The 23,043-nt window shown below is 47.7% G+C and overlaps 1 protein-coding gene across 1 annotated transcript in view; it reads left to right on the plus strand.

Moving 5' to 3' along the window:
* Positions 1-23,043, plus strand: part of ADGRL1 (adhesion G protein-coupled receptor L1) — a 105,331-nt gene that overhangs the window by 77,263 nt on the left and 5,025 nt on the right. Inside the window, exons 11-21 of the mRNA XM_015418056.1 lie at positions 3,455-3,577; positions 3,662-3,867; positions 4,162-4,332; positions 5,136-5,345; positions 6,063-6,283; positions 6,632-6,698; positions 7,019-7,110; positions 21,273-21,441; positions 21,820-21,948; positions 22,097-22,193; positions 22,576-22,704. Coding sequence (XP_015273542.1) covers positions 3,455-3,577; positions 3,662-3,867; positions 4,162-4,332; positions 5,136-5,345; positions 6,063-6,283; positions 6,632-6,698; positions 7,019-7,110; positions 21,273-21,441; positions 21,820-21,948; positions 22,097-22,193; positions 22,576-22,704 — 1,614 coding nt within the window. The remainder of the gene's footprint in view (positions 1-3,454; positions 3,578-3,661; positions 3,868-4,161; positions 4,333-5,135; positions 5,346-6,062; positions 6,284-6,631; positions 6,699-7,018; positions 7,111-21,272; positions 21,442-21,819; positions 21,949-22,096; positions 22,194-22,575; positions 22,705-23,043) is intronic.

The following is a 23,043-nucleotide window of genomic DNA, read 5'->3' on the forward strand; positions in this document are numbered from 1 at the left end:
AATGCCGAGGTGAACTTTATTTCCCAGCTATCCCTGGACTCCTCCCCCTGAGCCGTTGCCTGTCGGCGGGTAACCACAGCTCCACCCAACTGGGTGGGAGTGAACATTGAGTCTATGATGCTTTCCCCTTGGCTATCATGTTGGGGAAGGCGGGACAATGCGTCAGCCAGGGAGTTGGCTTTCCCCAGGAAGTGATGTAGCATGAAGTTAAACTTGGAGAAAAAATCAGCCCACCGCAATTGTTTCACATTTAGATTTCGGGGAGTGCATAACACTTCTAGGTTTTTATTGTCAGTCCATACTTCAAATGGCACTCTTGCCCCCTCCAGCCAATGTCTCCACGTAGAAAGGACCAATCAGATAGCCCACACCTCCTTATCCCACACTGACCAGTTCCATTCAGTAGAGTTAAATTTGCGGAAGACGTAACCCAGGGGGTGCAGGTTCCCATCCCCCATCCTGCAGAATAGCCCCTCCCATGGCCACATCCGATGCGTCGACTTGGACAATAAACTTCTTATTCTCATTGGGATGGGCCAGCATGGGCTCAGTGGTAAACAGAGTTTTGAGGCGCTCAAAAGTCTCTTGACACTCGGAAGTCCATATAAGGCGCGCCCCCGGCTTAGCGCACTCCGGCCCTTTCACCTTGGTTTTTAATAAGTCTGTGAGGCTCACTTGGGCAAAGTTCTTGAGGAAGGGCCTATAAAAGTTCGCAAAACTGAGGAAGGATTGTAATTGGCATCGGATTCAAGGGGCCTCCCACCCAAGGGTGTAGACTTTCCAATTTCCCAGGGGGGGCTGGGGCTGGGCCAGAGGCATTGCTGTGCTAGGAGCAAGGGTGGCTCCCGGGGGAGGCTGAGCACATTCCTGAAAATTTGGCGGGGGCTGAAGCCCCGCCGCCCCCACGAAGATTACGCCTATGCTCCCACCCCAGAACATCCTTCACTTTAGCAGGATCCATCTCCAACCCCCGGGAGGAGATGTGGTAGCCCAGAAAGTCAACTTCGGGGCAGTTAAACTCACATTTGGACAGCTTAGCAAACAGTTTGTGTTCATATAATGTGGAAAGCACCTCCCGCATGAGTTTCACATGAGATTTTTTGTCTGGGGAGTACAGCAAGATATCATCCAAGTAAACAAGGGCACCCCTGAATAAATGCTTGTGCAACACTTCATTAATCAAGTTCATGAAGACCCCAGGGGCTCCTTGAAGCCCAAACAGCATCACTCTGTACTCGAACTGCCCCAGTGGGGTGTTGAAAACTGTTTTGTACTCATCCCCCTCTTTGATCCACACCTGGAAGTAAGCATCCCTCAAGTCAAGCTTAGTAAAAATCTTCCCCTTGGCCACCTCAGTCAAGAGGTCCCAGCGGGTAGGTGTTCATGGCAAACACCCGTTCAGCCCACGGTAGTCAGTGCACAACCGCAGGCCCCCGTCGTTCTTTTTCCAAAAAAGGACAGGAGCCGCAATGGCTCCAGATGAATCCTCTTGCCAAGTTTTTATCAATAAATTTCCGTAACTCCCCCTTTTCTCCCGGGCTCATGACGTAGCGTTTCCCCTTAGGGAGCCTCATCACTGGCAGGATTTCTATAGCACAGTCCAAGTTACGGTGCGGAGGCAGTTCATCCCCTTTCTCCTCCTCAAACACTCAGGTTAGATCCCGGTATTCCTGGGGGATTGACAAGCACCCCTCTTGAGCCAAGCAGGCTCGTGGTGGCTCCGAGGGGGGAGTGGAGCCCCATTCCTACTTCCAGGAATGGTCTTGGCACCGTGGGACGATGAACTGCACCCTCCCCTCGTCCCACAGGATGTAGGGGTTGTGGTCGTGTAGCCATGGGCTCCCCAACACCAATGGAAAATGGGCCACCGGGGTGATTATGAACGGTTGATGTTCCCAGTGGTCACCCGCCCCCATTCTTAAAGGAACAGTCTCGTATTTACACGGCTCCTTCATGGATGAGCCATCCATTTGGGTGAAAATGATGGGGTCAGCCAGTCGCACTACTGGAGCCCCCAGGCCTGTGACCAACGTGGGGTTAATCAAGTCTCTAGCACACCCCGAGTCTATAAAGGCCCAGACCCACACATGGGTTCCCAGGGCCGGGTTCATTACAGTCACCATTACGAAAAAGAGGGGAGGGTGATTGCTCACCGTCTTTGGCGCCTCCTGGGGTGGGACCTGTTGCTCCATGCCGCTCACAGCAGATCCTTGCCTTTTTCCGCTGGCTCTTTCTCATCTTCGGTGCCGTACTCTGCATCCCCCTCCGGAATATTGACTTGGAGGGCTCTTTGAAACTTTGGCTTGGCCATGCTCTTCTGCACCGGGGTGCCCGGATGCTTCTTCTCACCCCCTTTCCCTCCGCTGGGCTGTCCCGCAGACTCCAGGCAGGTGGAAGCGAAGTGGCTCACCTCGCCACACCTTAGGCAAAGCCCTTGCTTCATCCGCTGTTCCCGGACCCCTTCCTTGGACTTGGCCTGCTTCACCTTCAGGGTAGGGGTGGTTCCTTTCGGGTAGGCCACTGCGCTATCAATCTTGATCATCTGCAGTCAGCTCTCCGCATCTGCCGCTTCCCGCATCCAAGCATTCAGAGAGATGGGGTGCATGCTGCGCAGGATGGTTTCACGTAGCTCTTTGCTTAGCCCGAGCCAATACTGTTCGGCCAGCACGCTGTCAGGCCACCCCTGCATCTTGGCTGCATACCTCTTGAACTCCTCAGAGTACTCACGCACCATCTTGCGGCCTTGCTTCAGGAGGCGTAGATGGTTGCGCCTTCAGCTCTTCCATCGGGTCCTCATACTGATTCCGTAGAGCCCACATGAAAGCGTCCACCTCCTGCAACTCCAGCCCTTGGGCATTGTGAAGGCTCACATACCAGTCAGCCGCCCCGTCCCGCAACTTTGTGGCTATATAGGCCACCCGGCGCTCCTCGGAAGGGAACAGGTGGCCCCAGTATAGCACGAATTTCTCCACTTGCACTACGAAATAGGCAAATCTCTCTGGGGTCCCATCAAACGTAGCTTCCAGCAAGTCATTGGGACGGTGTTTGCGAAAGAACAAATCAAGTCAAGAAGTAATCTGGAATGCTAGATTCCTGTGCAAAACTGTTGCACATTAATTCACCACAGTGACATGTACAAAACACAACAGATTATCCCCAAATATAGTGTTAACCGTCACAAAGCAGAAATGGAAAATTGACAGGCACAAAGCACACGTTATGTGGAGAACAGAGCATATAATTAGTACAAAGAAAGAGAGCTTGAAATGGAATCACCCCATTTCTGTTTTGGTATTCCAGAGATGAGGTAACATGCAAAGAACCCCAGGCTCTTTCTGCTACAGAACGTAACATTTCATGTGAAAAAAGAATAAGGAAAAAGCCTGCTCTGGACCTTGTCATGACTATGCTGTCTGCTTCTGCTCACCTCGCCCTTCCCTCCCTCTCTCTGCAGTGCTGGAGGTGTCTGTGCTGAATACAGAGGGGCAAGTGCCAGAGCTTATTTTTCCGCACGATTATACCACCAGAAACTCCATCCAGCTGTCAGCCAACACTATCAAGCAAAACAGTCGTAATGGTGAGTTGGACATCAGATTCAGGGCTCGGGATGGAGAGAGGACCTGAGGGCACAGCCCTGATCTCCTTTTGCTTCCCTCCCCAGGGGTGGTCAAGGTTGTCTTCATTCTCTACAACAATTTGGGTTTTTTCCTCTCTACTGAGAATGCCACAATCAAGCTCGGCAGTGAGGTCGGTCCGCTTAGCCCCTCGCTTGTCGTCAACTCACAAGTCATTGCTGCCTCCATCAACAAGGAATCCAGTCGTGTCTTCCTAATGGACCCTGTCATCTTCACTCTCTCTCACTTGGAGGTGAGGCTGGTATACTAACACTTGGGGACACTGTGCCCACTTCCCCGTCTTTGCCACAGCCCAGCTTGACACTTGGTGGTCTGTCTTTGCACACCATTCAGCATAGGGAATTTTGCACTTAAGAGTACTGTTACCAACATTGCAGACATGTGTGCTTTCCTTGCATGCCAGTTCACTTCCTTCTCACTGTAACTGAGCACTTTCCTTTATGTCAGAGCCTAGGGTCTCTATACTGCAGAGGCTTTACCGGTCACATCATTGATGACTCCTACAGGTATACTTCTTTCCATATAGGACAAGAACCACTTCAATGCCAATTGCTCTTTCTGGAACTACTCAGAGCGCTCCATGATGGGCTACTGGTCCACGCAGGGTTGCCGGCTGGTGGAGACCAACAAGACCCACACCACTTGTGCCTGCAGCCATCTCACCAATTTTGCTGTGCTCATGGCACACCATGAAATTGTAAGAATATCCACAGATAGGAGGTTGGGGGGAAGGGGGATATGCCAGACTGATAGGGGGGAGGACAGTCGTTTCTTTCCACCATACAGGCCATGTCAAAGTCACTCTTCCAGCTTGTTAAGCACTTAGAACCGTCATACTGCTTTATAAGTGTCCCATATAAAATCAAAATGCCTTAGGATCTAGTTCTTTTGCATTACTGCAGACGGTTCACTGGACTGCAAACACTTGGAGCCAGTATGGTGCAGGGGTCAAGGGCCACAGGGCTTCCACATGGCAGGTTTCCCCGCTCCATTCCTCCAGCTGCAGCCCCCCCCCCCTCGGGCCACTGGGGCTTTTGTAAAAAATTTTGTTGCAATTTTATACCCTTATAACAATATGCGTAATAGGTTCTCTGAATCCCTAGCTTTAAAAAAAAACATGTCTCTAGCTCCTTCCATTGTAGAGATATGCCTTTCCCCTTGTATTTCCACAAGGGAGGGGGGTAGACATTTAATTTTTTTTTAATGGAAGCTGGGAATTCAGAGAACCTGTTACACATCCTATTACAATGTTATATTGACATAACAATATGCTAGTAGCAATTTTATAAAAATAAAAAGCTCCCCTCCATGGCAGGGAGGAAGATGTGGCTGCTCTGGGGACAGTTTCAGGGGAAATGGCTGCGCTTCCCAGCAGCATTGAACCCAGGGCGTATAACCGGTGTGTAAATGGCCTGTGTGTCTGTGAGAGGGAGAGTAATATGGCAAGAGAGGGAGAGGAAAAGCCGTACACATCTTGCCACATTCCCCTTCTCTTTTCAGTACCAGGGCCGCATCAATGAACTCCTGCTGTCCGTCATCACGTGGGTGGGTATTGTGATTTCCTTGGTCTGCTTGGCCATTTGTATCTCCACCTTCTGCTTCCTGCGTGGGCTGCAGACCGACCGCAACACGATCCACAAGAACCTCTGCATCAATCTCTTCATCACTGAGTTGCTTTTTCTCATTGGCATTGATAAGACACAGTACGAGGTACGTGACACTCTCCCTGCAGAATAACGTAGAATCACCATGGAATCTTTCTCAGCACAGAGGGGGTAGAGAGACTCACTAAGGGGCATGTGATAATATAGGAACATGGGGAGGGGGGCCTCACTAGGAGATGATGTGCTTACCAAGTCAGCGCAGCAAAAGGGTTTTTTTTGGGTGGGAAGTGGTATGGAAGGCTTTCTAGAGAGAACCAACCCATGGAGCAGTGGTTCTCAAACTGGGTCACGACCCAAAAGTGTGTGGCGGATATCTTTCAGGTGGATTGTGAGACCAGGAGGGAGGAGGAGGAGGAACAGGGAGAACTAAGAGAGGAGACTCTGACAGGTTGCAATGGCAAATTTAGGTGTGCCTCTGTATAGTGTATAAAATGTCCATAGAATACAGCCTGTTGCTCAGGAATGCTGTTTGTACATACTAACCATGAATTGTTTTCAAGGTCCTTTCCATAGGATCTTGTAATCTAAATTTCAGCAGTGGGGGAGAAAGCAAAGAAACGGAAAGGAGGAAAGGGAAGAGAAGAGAAGGGCAACCGGGGACAAACATCTGCTGGAAGATGCAGCCTTACAGTAGGGCAGGGGCATTGTATCAATATATTCCAGAAGGGTTTTTTAACATAAATTAGGTGTAATGTTGAGGTTGTTAATTTCTACCAAAAAAAGAAGCTCATGCTAAAGGGATCTTTCTCCTCCTCCATTCCAGATTGCCTGCCCTATCTTTGCAGGGTTGCTGCACTACTTTTTCCTTGCAGCATTCTCCTGGATGTGCCTGGAAGGCATCCACCTTTACCTAATGCTACTTGAGGTCTTTGAAAGCGAGTACTCCCGCAAGAAGTACTACTACTTGGGTGGCTATTGCTTCCCTGCCCTTGTAGTGGGTATCGCTGCTGCCATTGACTACCGCAGCTATGGCACCAACAAAGCGTGAGTATAGAGAAGACCTAAGAGGGTGGCAGGTGGAGGATGGGTGGTCAGGATGAAAAAAGAGAGCATTAAGGCATATATGTTTTAGCCTGTCCATGGGAAGTGGAGCCAGAGAACTGACAAAGCAGGTCTGTTGAACTGAGAGAGGAGATGAAGCAGGGCTCAGAATGCCATGAGGGAAGTAATGACACAGGGACGGGGTACACGAATCAATAAGGAAAGCACAGGAGAGGGAACTTTAGGGAGAGAGTTGTCTCATGGCAACAAGGTATGAGGCAGGCAAGCCTTGGGGTCTCCACCGAAGGGTCTGCACCTCTGTCTTGACACCTTCTTGCTCTCCCTTGGCAGATGCTGGCTTCGAGTCGATAACTACTTCATCTGGAGTTTTATTGGGCCTGTCTCTTTTGTTATTGTGGTGAGTCTTTAGGAATTGTTTGGGTACACTTGCACAAGGGCTCCCTCAGCAGTCTAAGAATCAGAGTCCTGAAAGTAGGACCAGTAAGAGAGCCGGTGTCTTTGCTTTAGTCTTCAGACCTCACTTTTCTTCCTGGAGCATAGAAGAGAGCTTGGGGGGGTACCTGTTCCTCCTGGTTGCAGCCGCTGTGGTGGGCGTTGTCCCCTCAGAACCTGTCAGAGTTTTGTTCTCGGGGCAGCTGCCAACAAAGGATGAGAGAGTTGCTTTAGTGCCACGCGCTCCCTTTCCGTGTCTCACATCCAGCTGTGCACCTTTCCCAGATCAACCTGGTGTTCCTCATGATTACCCTGCACAAGATGATCCGCAACACATCTGTCCTCAAGCCTGACTCCAGTCGCCTGGACAACATCAAGTGAGTTCATATTTTGCTTCTTTCTGCTTTTATAGTTCGGGTTTAAACATCTTCCTCTCATAGGACACACCTCCAATGCCTTCTAATGATTAGAGTGCCTGCAGTAACTGGGATCTTCTAAAGCAGTTTGTTGGGAGAGAGCAACCATGTGCTTAAAAGGACAAACTCTTTGCCCAGATCACTATCACTAAGCCCCAGCAATGTCTCTCTTCTGACCCACAGCTGGGAATAAAAAGCATTTGGTCTAAAGATTAGTAATCTCAGGGTTGATTCATTTTGTCCTTTTAAAGTACTAGGAAGTGAGCTGACTCACCCCACTTATACCTGGCAATATCATGAAACAGTTATTTGATCACTTCATCAAGGTTCCCAGGCGACTGGTCAGTTTACACTGACTGAGTGTGGTCCCCCCCCCCCCAGCTGCCACACTGCAAGGACACGCAAAATCAGCCTTCACTCCTTTCATGTAAGAGAATTTGTTCTTACTCCATCCCACCCTCTCAGATTAACAGAGCTGGGCTGCTTCATTCAAGTCAGGGGAGCACAGTGATACTATCTGAATCACCTAGCAAATGAAGTGAGAGTTGTGCCCCTTTAAGTCTTATGCTGCAAATGTGACACTGTCAGAAGCCATGTGTTATTCACAGGTTCACATTTTCATAGGGTTGATGCTACAGTCCTGCCTGCCTGCCAGGAGAACTTTCTCTCAGAGATGTGATGGGAGTTCTTTGCTTTCCAGTTGCACCTTGGGTCTTTTCTGCTTGCGACTGGAGTGTACAGGGAGATGAAGTGGCTTCGCCTCCCCCCTCCACACACATACTGTTTTAGGGTTCTCACTTGACCCATATAGCTGCTGTTTGCTCAGTCATGAAATCACAGTCATCTGCCATCTTCAGTGCAGCCCCACATTGGGACTGTGCCTGTGCAAGCCAGCCACGGAACATTTTCTTCTAGTATAAAGCTCCTAAAGGGAGTGCCCCTGCCCCTTCTGGAGTCAACGCACATGGGTTTTCCCCCCCCAAAGTGTCATGTGCTCTGATGGCAGGTGCCCCCACCCCTCAGTTCCTTTTTGGCTGCCACGAAGATATGAAGATTTTCAGTGTGCGCCTCTTACTGGCTAGGGTTTTGTCATCATCGGTAAGATTCCTTAGTATCGTGTTTGAGTGGCTTCGGTTCGCAGGGTGAGGTGATATCAGACTGGCCTACCCTGAATTGTTCCTTTTGGTATGACAGCTTGTGGTGCCTAAAATATGGCGACCTAAATGCAGGACCAGCAATGAGCATGAACTTTGTCTCATATGTCTTGGAGAGTCCCACCATGTCAGTGTTTGTGCCATTTGCCAGCGCTTCACAGCAAACGTTCAATCCAATAGGGCTTCCTGGCTGAAGGCTGTGGTCTGGGAGAAAGTGTTGTGGATCAGCCGGGCACAGCCAACGCAGAAGAGGCAGAGGAATCCGCAGAAGAGGAATGGGCAGGCGAAGGAGATCCCAGCTCACATTTGGTTGCAGACGACTTGCTGCAAAAAGTTACTGCGACCCTGCCAAGCGATTCATAGTCTGACTGTAGCTTCCCAGTGGTTCAGGCCCATAGCTCAGAGTGAGATAGCATCCCAGCATCCACCTTGCCTCTCACATCTCCAGAACCACTGGAACATAGATGGAAGAGGATCCATCATGAAATGCTGGAAAGAAGGTGGAGTGCGCAGTTGACAGCTCAGAAACTCCTGGGTCTAGAGAGTAAGGAGGAGAGTGCACATACCTGCATGATGTGACCCAGCTGTGAGACGAGTATCCCTGCTATAAAGGGTGGATAGAGGGGGAGACTGGCTGTATCAAATTACTCCTTTTTCGACTATCCATCCCAGTAAGCTCAGATAACCCCAGTCTTAGAAATAGGTGAGCACAGCTTATTGAAGCTTTTGAGGGTTGCAGGTTAGAATTTCTTTCCTTTACTCCTTGTTGCTCTGCTTCTACTGCAGTGGATAATCCATATCCTGAGCTCCATGTTCAGCTCAGAGAGCTTCTTCAGAAAGGGCCAGTGGTGGTGGTGGAAGAGGAGGAGGAGGAGGAGAATAGGAAGAGTTGGATTTATACCCCACCCTTCACTCAGAGCAGCTTACAGTCTCCTTCCTTTCCTCTTTCCACAACAGACACGCTGTGAGGTAGGTGGAGCTGAGAGAGCTCTGAGAGAACTTTGAATGACCCAGGGTCAACCAGCTGGCTGCATGTGGAGGAGTGGGGAATTAAACCCAGTTCTCCAGATAAAAGAGTCTGCCACTCACTACACCAAACTGGCTCTCCTGGGTGGCCTCCAGTCACATGGTTTCCATTCGAGGTTCTTCCTCCTTGACAAAAAGGATGCAGGGTGTAGACCCATCCTTGATCTGAGAGAATTAAATAACTTCTGGAAATGTTCAAAGTTTAGAATAGTCTCTCTGTCCTCCATTATTGAGTTCCTATCTCCTAATTCGTAGTTTGCGGTCCTAGACGTGAAGGACGCTTACTTTTACCTGGCCATACATCCTGCACACAGGAAATATCTGTGATTCAAGCTGCTCTCCCATTTGGCCTTGCTAATGCACCAAGGGTTTTTACTAAATGCATGGCTGTGGTAGTAGCCCACCTGCGCACAATGTGTTGTACTATCTTCCCTTATTTCAATGATTGGCTTATTGTAGCTCCCAGTAGAGACCTCCTGAGGAATCACTTTAGATTAGTTTTTTCCACCTGTGCCCAACTGGGTTTAGTGGTGAATGGGAGCAATCCCATTTGGAACCCTCTCAGCAGGTACAATTTATTGGTACTTCTGTGCAAGGGTGGTGGTCCTCTGCCAGCAGAGGCCTCCGTATCAGTGTGCCAGAGCTCCATGTAGTTAGATTTGCCCTTACTCCTTTGCAGATACCCTCAGGGGCAGAAGGGTTCTGATTCAAACAGACAATACCTCCACAATGTATGGGGGCATGGAGACTCTGCCTGGAAGCAAGAGCAGCATGGGAGGTGGCCACAAACACCAGGGCATCTCCCAGGGTGATTCAGATAGCAGGAAGCCTAAATGCTGAGGCAGACTTCCTGAGCAGGATATATCAGACCAACCAATGAGTGGTCCATCCAGTCCAGATATCTTAACAAGATATTTGGCACCTGAGGGTATCCCCAAGTGGATGTGTTTACCACTGCAAAGTCAAGAAGGCCCCAGAATTTTGCTCCCTAGAGGGCAGTGATCCAGCCTCACTGGGAGACGCTTTTCAGATCCCCTGGTCGGGGGCACTGCTCTATGCATTGCCCCCTAGTGACGGAGGGATCAGACTGTATTCTGAAAGCCCCCTTTTGGCTACATCAGACCTGGTTTACAGAGCTGTTCCGCATAGCGGGCTCGGAGCTTGTTATGTTCCCTCCTGCCCTGGATTTACTGATGAATGGTCCATGATGTAACAAGACTGCACCTTGCTGCATGGAGGATCTGACCCTAAAGCAGTACTTTTCCACTGAGGTGTGGGATAGTCTGATACAGGCCCAGAACGCTTCGACTAGGTATTTATTCCTAAAGCAGGAAATGGGTGCGTTTTGAAGCTTGGGCATCATCTAGGGGATTATTTGCTTTGTCTGTTCACTACCTTCCATTCTGTAGTATTTGCTTTCTTTAGCACAGGAAGGGTTAACCATTTCCTTGGTTAAGACCCACCTCGCAGCCATCTTGGGGTTTCACGAGGGGGTAGATGGTGGCTCCCTTTTCTTTCACAAGTTGAACCAGTGTTTCCTTAAAGGGCTGTCAGATGTTTTCCCTCCCACCCCCACACTGTCCCTCAGTGATCTTTGCCACTGGTTTTGGCCAGACTGATGAAACCACTTTTTGAACCCCTGGCCACGTGTCCTTTAGCATTCTTCTTGATAAGGGTGGCCTTTCTGGTGAGTGAGCTGGCAGTTTGTCCAACAGGGGGGACCCTCCTGTGGAATGCGGCCAAGGAGCCCCACTTTTGAAGATTTTCAATGAGAAGGTGGTACTCCATCCTAGCTTGGACTTCCTCCCTAAAGTAGTCTCCGAATTTCACCTGGCGCCAGATATTATCCTATCGGTTTTCTTCCCATATCCTGGGTTTGAGGCTGAGAAAGTCCTACATATGCTAGATGTTAGGAGGGTTCTGATATACTACATTGACAATACCAAGTTGTTCTATAGGGATAGGGCACTTTTTGTGTGCTACTGAGGCCCTAAGAAGGGGAAGGCTGCCTCATCTCAGTCCTTGTCCCGGTGGATAGTTGCTGCCATCTGCTTCTGCTGTTAGGCAGCGGGGAGATCTTTTCCATTGGAGGTAACCGCACACTCCACTTGGGCACAATGCTCCTTGGCTGCATTCCACAGGAGGGTCCCCCTGGTGGACATCTGCAAGGCTGCAACCCGGACTGCTGAGGATACATTTGTGGATACACTGTGCCTTGGACCTGCAAGCCAGAAGGGATGCAGATGTGGGAAAAGCAGTCCTTCAAGCTCTGTTTCAGGGAGCACTTCACCCCACCTCCTCTGGTGAGTAGCTTGCTAATGGTCCCAATGTGGGGCTGCACTGAATCTAGAAGATGAAAACACAGTTGCACTTACCTGTAACTGTTGTTCATCAATGTCTTCTGTGCAGACACACATTCCCTCCCTCCTGTCCAGCTGTGAGCTTTCACATGATTCCTTCTTGTTGTGTGGGAGGTTGCAGTGGCCCCACAGGAACTGAGGGAAGAGGGCACCTGCTGATGGAGCATGTGACACTTTGGGTGGGGAAACCTGTGCACATCGGCTCCAGAAGGGGCAGGGGTGCCTCCTTTAGGAGCTTTATACTAGAAAAAATGTTCCATGGCTGGCCTGCATAGTCCCAGTCCCAGTCCCAGTGTGGATCTTCACAGAAGCAGGTGGCCCAGAGCAATAGTTAGAATCTCCCAAGGATCTGTATGAAGACACAAAAGAAAGAATGACCAAGTTCTCACTGAGCCAGTGCAATTTGGTTGAGGTGGTGAGACTCTTCAGTGGCACTTGTGTGTGTACTTTCTTGGAAATAAATCCCATCAGACACTTTTGAGGAAATATGCATTAGATTAGAATGGGTAATGCTAGTAATCTGAAATGTAGCAAACGCTATGGAGACACACTCATAAGCAAGAAGCAGTAAAGTTTTAAGAACCAGTTTTATTTTTTTCCAGTCTGTCTTAATAATGTTCTCATCCGTTTCAGAGATAGTTGAATTCACTGATTGACAAGGGTTTGTCCTTTCCCTAAATGACTATGAACCTGCAAATGGCACAGAATGCAGCAGCCAGGCTGCTACTGTCCTTTTCCTAAATGACTATGAAGCTGCAAATCTGGAAGCTGCAGCTGGTGCAGAACGCAGCGGCCAGGCTGCTACTGTGTCTCCCTATGCGGGAACATATCCAGCCTGCGCTGAAAGCACTGCTCTGGCTGTCTATAGCATACCGAATTTAGTTCAAGGTGCTGGTTCTTACCTTTAAAGCCCTATATGATCAGGGACCTACATACCTTTCCCCACATGTTCCCCAGAGAGCACTAAGATCAGGGTCCCAAAATCACCTGCCCCTACAAGGCCCTAAAAAAGCCAGTCTAGCTGTGACGAGGGCCAGGGCCTTCTCAGTGGATGCTGTGAATACCATCATCACCTATGAATGTACTAGCACTTTAAGATATGTTTTATTATTATACTAGCAGGAAGGCCTGTTGTAGAACTAATACAACGAGCTCTAGAAAGATGGAGTAGCAGGTTCCCCCCCCCCAAGGTACAGCTCCTCCCTGCGGGCCTGCCAGGGCTCTCTGGCCTGCGTGTGCCACATCCGGGCTGTGCACATCCAGCCGCTCGGCTCTTCCCTTGCTGCTCAGGCACCCAGGCCTGCTGCTGGCCATCTGGCTCCCTGTTTCATGCACCCACCAGGTGCTGGTCCCCGATAGGCGACTGGTAGGCTGTGGCGAAGTGGAACCAGGAGCTGGCAGGGGCGGGCTTTTATTTTGACACGGTGGTGGTGGCGGCTACTTGGAGCAGATGTGGATGTGAAGCAGAGCAGGTCGAATATGGCTCCTCTTCCCCAAATGAGCAGTAGGCGGCAGGCAGGGGCAGGCAACAGCGGGCAGTGACCGTGGGCAGTGCAGGCTAAGGCTGGGCCAGGCGCAGCGGCAGCGTGAAGTGGCAGGGCCAGAGTCTCCGTCTTCTGAGGCAGGCTGAGGCCGGGTCAGGCACAGTGACAATGCAAAGTGGTGGGGCTGGAGTCTCCGTCTTCTGAGGTAAATTTTCCCAGGTGCTGCTTCTGTGGGTGGAACTCAGGCAATGCAGCCAGTGGATAGGGACACGTTCTGAGTGACAGATCATTGAGCAAACTGATTTGGGAGCATGTTGAATGTTCTGGAAAGTGCCACCCCAAATAACAATTATTATATAGGGAGATTGTTGTGCTTTAATTTAATTCTGTGTTTTTAATTGTTTTAACATATTGTGTGTAAGCCGCCCTGAGCCTGCCTCGGCAGGGAGGGCGGGATAAAAATCAAATGAATGAATAAATAAATATTACTGCTAAAGTTTAACATTTGTTGTTCAATGTTATTGTTCAACTAAGAGTGTTGCTAGATTCTGAACAGAACACAGGAGTGATATGGTTCCAAACAACATGAGAGAGACATGATGGGGGCAGTCAGGATTGGGGAAAGAATGTGATGGAAGTGCTGGAAGGGGCAGAGCTGCACAGGGCTTCATAGTTCCATTTTTGGGGTGGAATAATAGCACTTCATTTTTTGGCCTCTGATTTATCTGAGTTTTAATCTTCATTCATTTTCAGATTAACACTTCTGTTGCTTACAAATGATCCTAACAACGTTAACTTGGAAATAAGCCTCACTGATTTCAATCAGATTTATTCTGAATTAAATATGGCTGTGATCAGACGTGCAGTTTAATCCGTTGCCATTGCTGTTCCCTTACGGATTTAAAATGCACAATCAGACAGCCAGTTTGGTGAAGTGGTTAAATGTGCAGACTCTAATCTGGGAGAACCGGGTTTGATTCCCCACTCCTCCACTTGCACCTGCTGGATGACCTTGGGCAAGCCATAGTTCTGATAAGAGCTGTCCTTGAAAAAGAGCAGTTTCTGTGAGAGCTCTCTCAGCCCCACCTACCTCACAGGGTGTCTGTTGTGGGGAGGGGAAGAGAAAAGGAGTTTGTAAGCCGCTCTGAGACTTCTTTGGGTAGTGAAGGGCGGGGTATAAATCCAATCTCTTCTTTTTCTTCTTCTTCTTCTGTCGTGCCCCAGTAGTCTGTGTCCCACCCACCCCTTTACTGTGTTTTATTTGATAACTGTGAAAGTCTGGTCCTTTTGGGCTGAGCTGATTTCAAACCGGATTTCCTGTTGTCTGATCACTCTGTTGTGCACCCAAGCCATCAGGCAGGTCTGACTGGTCTCTTGGTTTTCAGCTGCCATTTTTCTTACTAGTTAGCAAAGTGTGCTCAACTGCATATTCGCACCTATCTGTCTCTACCCCTCTCCCACAGGGGCTGCTCTAAACTTTGTTTTCTTCATTAAAACTTTCAAATAAAACATCCCTGTACTTCAGCTTTTTCCTGTGCTTTGGGGAAGGGTTTAGAGAGGGAGACTACATGTGCCAGCAGGCTGATTAGCACTTGTGCGCATTCCCAGAGGATAAACTTTTAAAAAAAATGGCCGACAGCCCCATGAACTACATATCCCAGGAGGTATAGCAGTGCTTGTGGGCATGCTCAAGAGAGAAACTATTTTTAAAAATGGCCAACAACAACAGTCCTTGGCTGCCGGGTCTGATATGCGTCTGATCGCTCAAGAACAGGGTAAGAGTGCTTTGAAGAGTGCTTAAAGGGGTGAGTCTGATCAGGATTCTCTGTTCCAAAATACTCTGGATCAATTAGAGGTGGGGCAACAGTGGATTAAAATGCATGTCTGATCGCACACTATGTGTAGGATTGCAGCTTTAATGGACAGAGGAGCGGTTTCTGATTAACAGTGTCATCAACGACATAACCGTTGTGTTGCTCACAGTTCACCCCTGACATGGTAGTTTATCCTGGATTTTGTCTTAATTAATTTACAGAAGGGTTCTGGTAAATTTCTTCATTGTCAGCATGATCTTGCAGATCCTTGCAATCCTATCTGGTTTATTGTATTTGCAAATAAAGCTGTTGCGCAGACTGAGAAGACTGACCTTTTCATCTAATTACAAATAGACGGTTCATTGCTTCTAATATTTATAGCCTCCTGCTTGAAGAGATAATATTAGGAGATTGGACTGCATCTATTACAAGGTAGTAGAGGGACAATTGCAGTCTGATCCTATACATGTTTATTCGGGATAAAGTTCAGTAGTTGTCTCCAGTGAAACTAGTTTTTGAGTATGCGTAGAACTGCAAACTGAGAATCTAGCCAAAGTTTTATTGTGCATTTATATCCAGTTATTACTTGTTGCAGAAAGATTTAAATGCCTTTTCCCCCAACAGGCATATCTGTAACAAGGATGTCACATTTTCCCACTACTGAGGGCTAAACTAGATTACTGATGGCAGACTTGGTCAGAAGTGGTCACAGGATGTGCCCATGAGATTGAAGCAACCACCTGATATTCAATATATCATAGCTTGAGAACCAAATTAGATGCTTGGAGGCAAACCCAGGTCACCACCAAACAGCTGCAAAGCAATACGGGGGAATACAGTGTACTGTGAGAAGACAGTGGGCAAGAGGGAGTGCTTAGCCCCCTTTTTTTAGCTGCCACTTCTTACATGCAGTCCTCTCCCCTCAGCTATTTTTCTCCCAGCCGGAGTTTCAGAAGCACGTTTGCTATAGTCCAGAGGAGAAGGGGATTGAACTAGCAGTTGGCAGGGGGTGAGGAAAGCATTAAGCAAATCATGCCCTTCTCCCATCACTTTGCCACTATTCAGTGGTGACCCAGTTTCCCAGAGCCAGATGTGCCACCAAATGTCTAGTTTGGATCTCAGATCTCAGCCAGCATTTTTTGGGTTCAGGTATATTGAACCTGAAAAATATCAGTATTTCCCAATATTCCCAGATCTCAATACCAGTATGGTATTCAGATTTGGGAAATATTTGGAAACCTGATTTTTTTTTCGGTTCCATTATACCCTATGGGGAATGGTCCCCATAGAGTAGAATGGAGAATGGATCTGGGGCTATCTGGGGCTCTGGGGTGCTGTTCTTTGAGGTAGAGGCACCAAATTTGCTGCATAGCTGCTGGTGCTTCCCCTCCAAACCCCCCCCCCCAACTTAAAAAAGAATGAACAAGGGGGTCCAATTTTCTGGCCCCCGAAGGAATGTGCCTCCATCCTCCACTGATGCAACCATTGGATGGATTCATGGTTGATTGAAAAATCGTACCCAATGAGTGCTCGTAAATGGCTCTGTGTTTACGTGGAGGGAAGTCTCCAGTGGAGTGCCACAGGGCTCAGTCCTGGGCCCAGTGTTGTTCAGTGTTTTTATAAATGACCTGGAGGAAGACATAGAGGGGATGGTTATCAAATTTGCAGATGACATGAAGCTGGATGGGATTACTAATTCAGAAGAAGACAGAGTCAGGATTCAAAATGATCTAGATAGGCTGGAACAGTGGGCTGAGACAAATAAAATGAATATCAATAGAGATAAGTGCAAAGTCCTACACTTAGGTACAAAAAAATCTAAGGCACAGATATAGAATGGGAGGGACTTGTCTTGACAGCAGCACATATGAAAGGGATCTAGGTGTTCTGGTTGATCACGAGCCTGCAGTGCGATGTGACTGCGAAGAAAGCTAATGCAATCTTAGGATGCATTAACAGAAGCATTGTGTCCAGATCACGGGAGGTGGTAGTTTCACTTTATTCTGCTATGGTCAGGCCTCACCTGGAGTACTGTGTCCAGTTTTGGGCAACACATTTTAGGAAGGATGTTGACAAGCTCCAGCGTGTCCAGAAGAGGGCAACCAGGATGGTGAGAGGGTTGGAATCCAAGTCTTATGAGGAAAGGCTGAAAGAGTTGGGTATGTTTAGCCTGGGAAAGAGAAGGCTTAGAGGGGACATGATTGCAGTCTTCCAATATTTGAAGGGTTGTAATGTAGAAGGTGGAGCAGATCTATTCTCTCTTGCTCCGGATTGCAAGACTAGATGATGCTCCTTTCGCTGGATGTTTTCAAGCAGAGGCTGGACGACCATCTTTCGGGTCTGTTGTAGGGCTATCTTTCGGCTGTGTTCCTGCAGAGTGCAGGGGGTTGGACTAGATGACCTGCAAGATCCCTTCCAACTCTAGCATTCTATGATTAAAGGGCTTGCAGTCCCTTTAAATGCCTCCGGAGTTCTCCAAGCCATGGAGTCATGTAGTTTGGAGAAAGCCTTTAAAGGGACTGTAATCCCTTTAAATGCCCTTTGTTCATCTATCTGGTGGTCCCAAAAATCCCAAATATTTTTGGCATTTTCGGGGCTTAGCCATTTTGGATAGATGAACAATATCTGAAATCTATATCCGGCTGAATCAATACCAATAAGGTATTTTGGGGGTATTTTTTTGGCTTGGATTTAGCCGAATGTACACCCCTAGCACCTATTGGCCCATATCTGTGATCTCACTGCTGCTGAATGATGCAGCTCACCAATACCATTTTGTGTCCATTCTTTCATTTCTTAAGAGTCTGAGCAGTCTGTTAGTATATTTCACAAATGGGTCTGCTCCTGAAGCTTTTTCTAAAAGCGCTGAATATCATGAAGGCTGCCATCCTTCCCCCCAATCCAATCCATCACGGCTGCATCAGTGCCTGGCGGTTTCATACATTTATTCCTCTTTTTTTAGAAAAAATATTTTTTTTTAAATTTTAAGCTTTATTGTCAATAAACAGATGCAATAACATATAAAACAATATATGTAACCATTACATTAATAACAGTAGTAGGAAGAACAATGAGAATACAAATGTTTGAATAAAAAGAATACATCATGAGAAGAACCAACAACTGTAAATAATCTGAATAACACTTTAATAAACCATCATTATTGTATCTAAGATTTAAGCGTAATCATCTTTGGTAGATAAATATACCAAGAAGGGAAACCAAGTTCAAATAAAATTGGAATCAGTAGAGTCTGAAGTCTTAGAAAAGATGGCATCAGAAAGTTATCCATAAGGCAAGATTCACATAGTTTCTTTATCCATTCAGAGATGGTGAGATGTGTATTATTTTTCCAAGATTTGGCTATAACAAATCTGGCTGCCGCACACAATAAAGCAACGAGTTCTTTGTATGGTGGAAGAGGAAGATTAAGTTGCCAAGCATCCAGTTGTAGTGATTCTGGGTCAAAGGACATGTGGTGGATTTTTTCTTGCCAAAATGCGTGTATATATTTGCAATCCCACCAACAATGTCGATAAGAACCTATTTCCCCACAACCTCTCAATTTCTTGGATGTGTCAGGTTTTTTCCTGTTCAGCACGGGAGTGTCCATTAACTTTATTGTTTCTAAAGGACTGGAAATGTTATTCCAACACATGCAGCAAGACTATCTCACCCATACCATAGACTGAGGTCTATGAATCAACATCTTCTAGCAGTCCCCGGCCCCAGGGATGTCCAACTAGCCTCAGCCAGGACTTTTTCAGCCCTGGCCCCCGCCTGGTGGAATGAGCTCCCACATATGAGATCAGGGGCCCTGCGGGATCTATTACGGTTCCGCAGGGCCTGCAAGACGGAGCTCTTCACAGGGCTTTGGTTGAGGCGGCGGACATTCCTCTTCCCTCCTGGCTATCTCCCCTTCAGTGGCCTGGATTTTAACCACAGTACTGCTGAATTGATATTGGTGGCCTAGATTTTAACATCAATATTACTGAATTGGCATCAGAACTAGCTTTTTTGCACGATATTTTATGGTTTTGTTGTTTAATTGTTTTAATGATATTGTACTGAGATTGTTGTGAACCGCCCTGAGCCCCTCCATGGGGAGGGTGGTATACAAATAAAATAAAAATAAATAAACTATTGTACTAGAGCACCAGATTGGGGTTAGCTCTGGCGTAATACTAATAATAATAATAATTTTAAAAACTAAGGGCATTTCAAGGCATAGATCATCTGATGTACTTGAAGGGCTATAATTATCTGGGTTGGATCCAGTTATGCTGTCACTCAAGGATCTGGGATCTTCCCTGCTTTCCTCAGCCCTAGGAAGGTTGACTCCCAGGGTTGCACAACCTGCTTGGAGTAATAGCCACAAGCGTTGGTGGGCTGCGTTGAGGAGGGGAAAGGAGGCAAATCCTCTCCCTCCTCCATCAGCACAGTTCTAGTGGGAGACGAGGGAGTGATTCCCTGCAGCCCACTGATCTGCATGGCTATTATTCCACACAAGTCACACAATGCTGGGAATCATTGTTCTCAAGGTCGGAAGGGAAGGAGGAAAATTCACAACCATCATTGCCTTCTGCTGACAGATCCCTGGATCCAACACTTTGGTTCTAAAGGACAATTCATTGTGCACTCTCAGCCTAACCTACCTCAAAGGGCTACTGTGAGGATAAGGAGAAGAGGAGAATATTTGAATCCACGTTGGGGAGAAAGGTGGGTACAAATGAAGTAAATTAATAGATAAAGATGAGGGACAGAGGAGAGCAACCAATGTATGAACCAGAGTTTGCTCTCGCGTGCCCATCAGTTCTGTCCTACTCGTTTTCCTCTCCTTTGTCCACAGAGGCATTTGCTGTTCTTGGCAAGGTTTCACTGCTACAAGTGCAATACAGTAGAAGTTCTGATGTTGTTCTATTCCTTTCTAGTAGATTTAATGGATATTGTAGCTGTTTAATGTAGCAATCCACACATGGTTTGAAGGGCACCTTCACACTCAGAAGCAGCAAGGCTCTGAAGACCAGTGCTGGGAGGCAGCAGGAGAGGAGGAGGGGGCTTGGGCTCTATGCCCCCTTTGCCCTGGAGGGGGGGAATTCTTTGGCCAGTGTGTGAGACAGGGTACTGGTCTAGACGGACCACTGCCTGATCAGACCACTTCTTAAATCCAGTAGTCAATGAGATTTAAGCAACTTTGTAAAGGGTTTCAAGTCTTAGTTGGTAGATAATTTTTAATCTATTTATACACCGTTGGGCTTTCATTTGTTTTTATGTTGCTTTGAGTGCCTAGTAAAAAAAAAAAGCAATGAATGAACATATATGTAAAAACAGCATTGGGCAGTGAGGAGGACAGGATCAGTGACTAAAGAAATAACCCTTCTATACCCTTTTTGTCATGAGAAGTATGTGTGGACAAGTAGGACAGCACAGACTTTTAACATTTTGGAGTACAGTGTGCTGCCACTCCATGTGCTAGCAGCATTGTTCTGCATGTTTAAATGCCACAAGAAAGCAGTCCAAGGACATTTTCCTGTGTGGTTCATGTGGGCCTCTGAGGTGTAATCTGTCCGAGACAGGGTTCACCTAATCTGAGGCTACATCTCAGCATGGGTTAAGAGGAACCTTTTACAAACCATAGCCGTGCTCTGTAGGTGGCTTTCTTGCTATCAGGAGAGGTCAGTTGCATTGAAGACAGGGACACATAACTTGGGGGGATTCACACTTATTCTTTTTTGGACTGACATATGAACTTTCAAACCGAATGAAGCCTGGGAGCAACCAGTTCTTCCTGTTTCCAGGAGAAGGTTGTTGTACAGAGTGCTTGTTGACCAGTCCTCATAGCAGTTACGAAAGCAGCATCTCCCTCCTCCTGCTTCACCAACTGGCGCTACAGGAATGCTCACTGGGTGGTCCTTGTGGTCCAGTCACAAAGCTACTTCTCTCTCCCATCACCATGAGCAATGCTTCAGATTTAAAAAAACAAAGAACAGTGACTTTTTTCTTAAAGTTCTGAATTTTAAACAATAAACATTTTGGGTACCTTGGAGGGGGATGACTTTTAAAAGCCAACGTGTGGTAGGGGTGAAAATCCATGCTGGATACATGTTTCTGTACTGAGAACAGGAAGAAGCAGAGCATGCTCAACAGCAGAAGATCTGCACCCACTCCTGGAGGGAAACATCTTTGTCTTCAGCATAACTGCAGTCCTCTGTGTCACCAGTTTACTCCTGTGCAGGTCCCCCATTCTGTAAATTCACTCTGAACCTCCCGTGTCTCCCTCTACAGGTCTTGGGCACTTGGGGCCATCACTCTTCTCTTCCTCCTGGGCCTCACTTGGGCATTTGGCCTCCTCTTCATCAACAAGGAGTCTATTGTCATGGCCTATCTCTTCACCACCTTCAATGCTTTCCAGGGCATGTTCATCTTTGTGTTCCATTGTGCGCTGCAGAAAAAGGTTAGTAGCCATGGGTCAGAACCAAAGGGTGGTAGAAAGACTGGAACTTGTTCAGGAGAACTGTGGGACCTGGTATGCAAGATGATGGGAGGTGGGTGTCAGGTGCTTCAGTGCAGGGAGTGGAATCACGGAGTTCTAGAGATTGGGATATATGGAAGCCGGGATCATTGGATAGGGCTGTAGGTCTTGAATGTGTGACTAGGGTTATTGGAGCTTCCAGAGAACCATTGACTGTGGAGGGTGCTGGGGTATGATTGAAGGGTACTGCACAAGGATTGAGCCTGAGAGAGATAACTGCAGAACAAGAACGAAGTGCTAACACTGTGTATGTGTCTTATGTCCCCCCTCCCCTGAACCTCATCCCTACGACTCCACCAGGTTCACCGGGAATTCAGCAAATGTCTGCGACATGCATCTTGCTGCTTACGGAGCCCACCGGGGGCCACTCTAGGCTCCCTCAAGACCTCAGCAATCCGCAGCAACAATCGTTACTATACTGGAACGCAGGTACACTTGGGCAGTGGGGTTGGATTATTGAGCCAAAAGCCTTGGAGGCAATCTGAAGGAGCAGGGACTGACCAAAGAATGGATGGAACAGATATACCTAGACTGGAAGCTTTGCCTTGCTGAACCCAGAATGGGAATGTCTTTTCAGAGCCGGATCCGGAGAATGTGGAACGATACTGTGAGAAAACAAACTGAGTCCAGCTTCATGGCAGGTGATCTCAACAGCACTCCTACCCTTAACCGAGGTGAGTAGACCGTCCTATCTGTCACTCTCAATAACAGCCCTCCTGAACCAAGGCAAGAATGTGTTCTTGCACACCCATGTAAAATGGGTTAATTAGCTCCAGCTGATCCCACACCAATAACAGAGCTCCTCATGTTATTTGAGCGCACACACACCCTTATCTTAGCAGTTACTAAACCACTGCCTTCCTAGCTGATGGAGGAGATCTCTACCCAGTACTTCCAACATTGTATGAAATTCCTTTAGTGAGCCTCTTCCTCCCTCCCCTAAAACTTGGAGAAGTTTTCATTCTCTCTTTCTCCCCCCCCCCCTTACCTACTACAGATCTGGGGAATGTTGTAACTGGGCAATACTAATTCTCTCGCCTGTACTACCTCTTACAGGCACAATGGGGAACCACCTGCTGACCAACCCCGTGCTGCAGACACGGGGCGGGACCAGTCCGTACAACACACTCATTGCTGAGTCTGTGGGCTTCAATCCATCCTCCCCTCCTGTGTTCAACTCCCCAGGTAAGATGACCACTACCCACCATGAATCTTCTTTCCCCCGGATGTTCTAGTAACTTTTGGTGCTTCAGTTTGGATTCCGTTATGTGTACAAACACACATAAGAGTTCTACATTGCTGAAAGTTGGGCAAGAGGAAAGTAAAAAGCCAAAGGGCGGCCTGCAGTTTCTCCCTTTGAGTCTAATATTAGTAATAGGCCCTAACCTGGATGGCCCAGGCTAGTCCAGTCCCATCATATCTTGGAAGCTAAGCAGGGTCAGAGCTGGTTAGTATTTGGATGAGAGACCACCAAGGAAGTCCAGGGTTGCTCTGCAGAGGCAGGCCATGGCAAACCACTTCTGA

The sequence above is a fragment of the Gekko japonicus genome, unplaced genomic scaffold (assembly GCF_001447785.1).
Source record: "Gekko japonicus isolate JY-2015 unplaced genomic scaffold, Gekko_japonicus_V1.1 scaffold1356, whole genome shotgun sequence".
NCBI lineage: Eukaryota > Metazoa > Chordata > Lepidosauria > Squamata > Gekkonidae > Gekko > Gekko japonicus.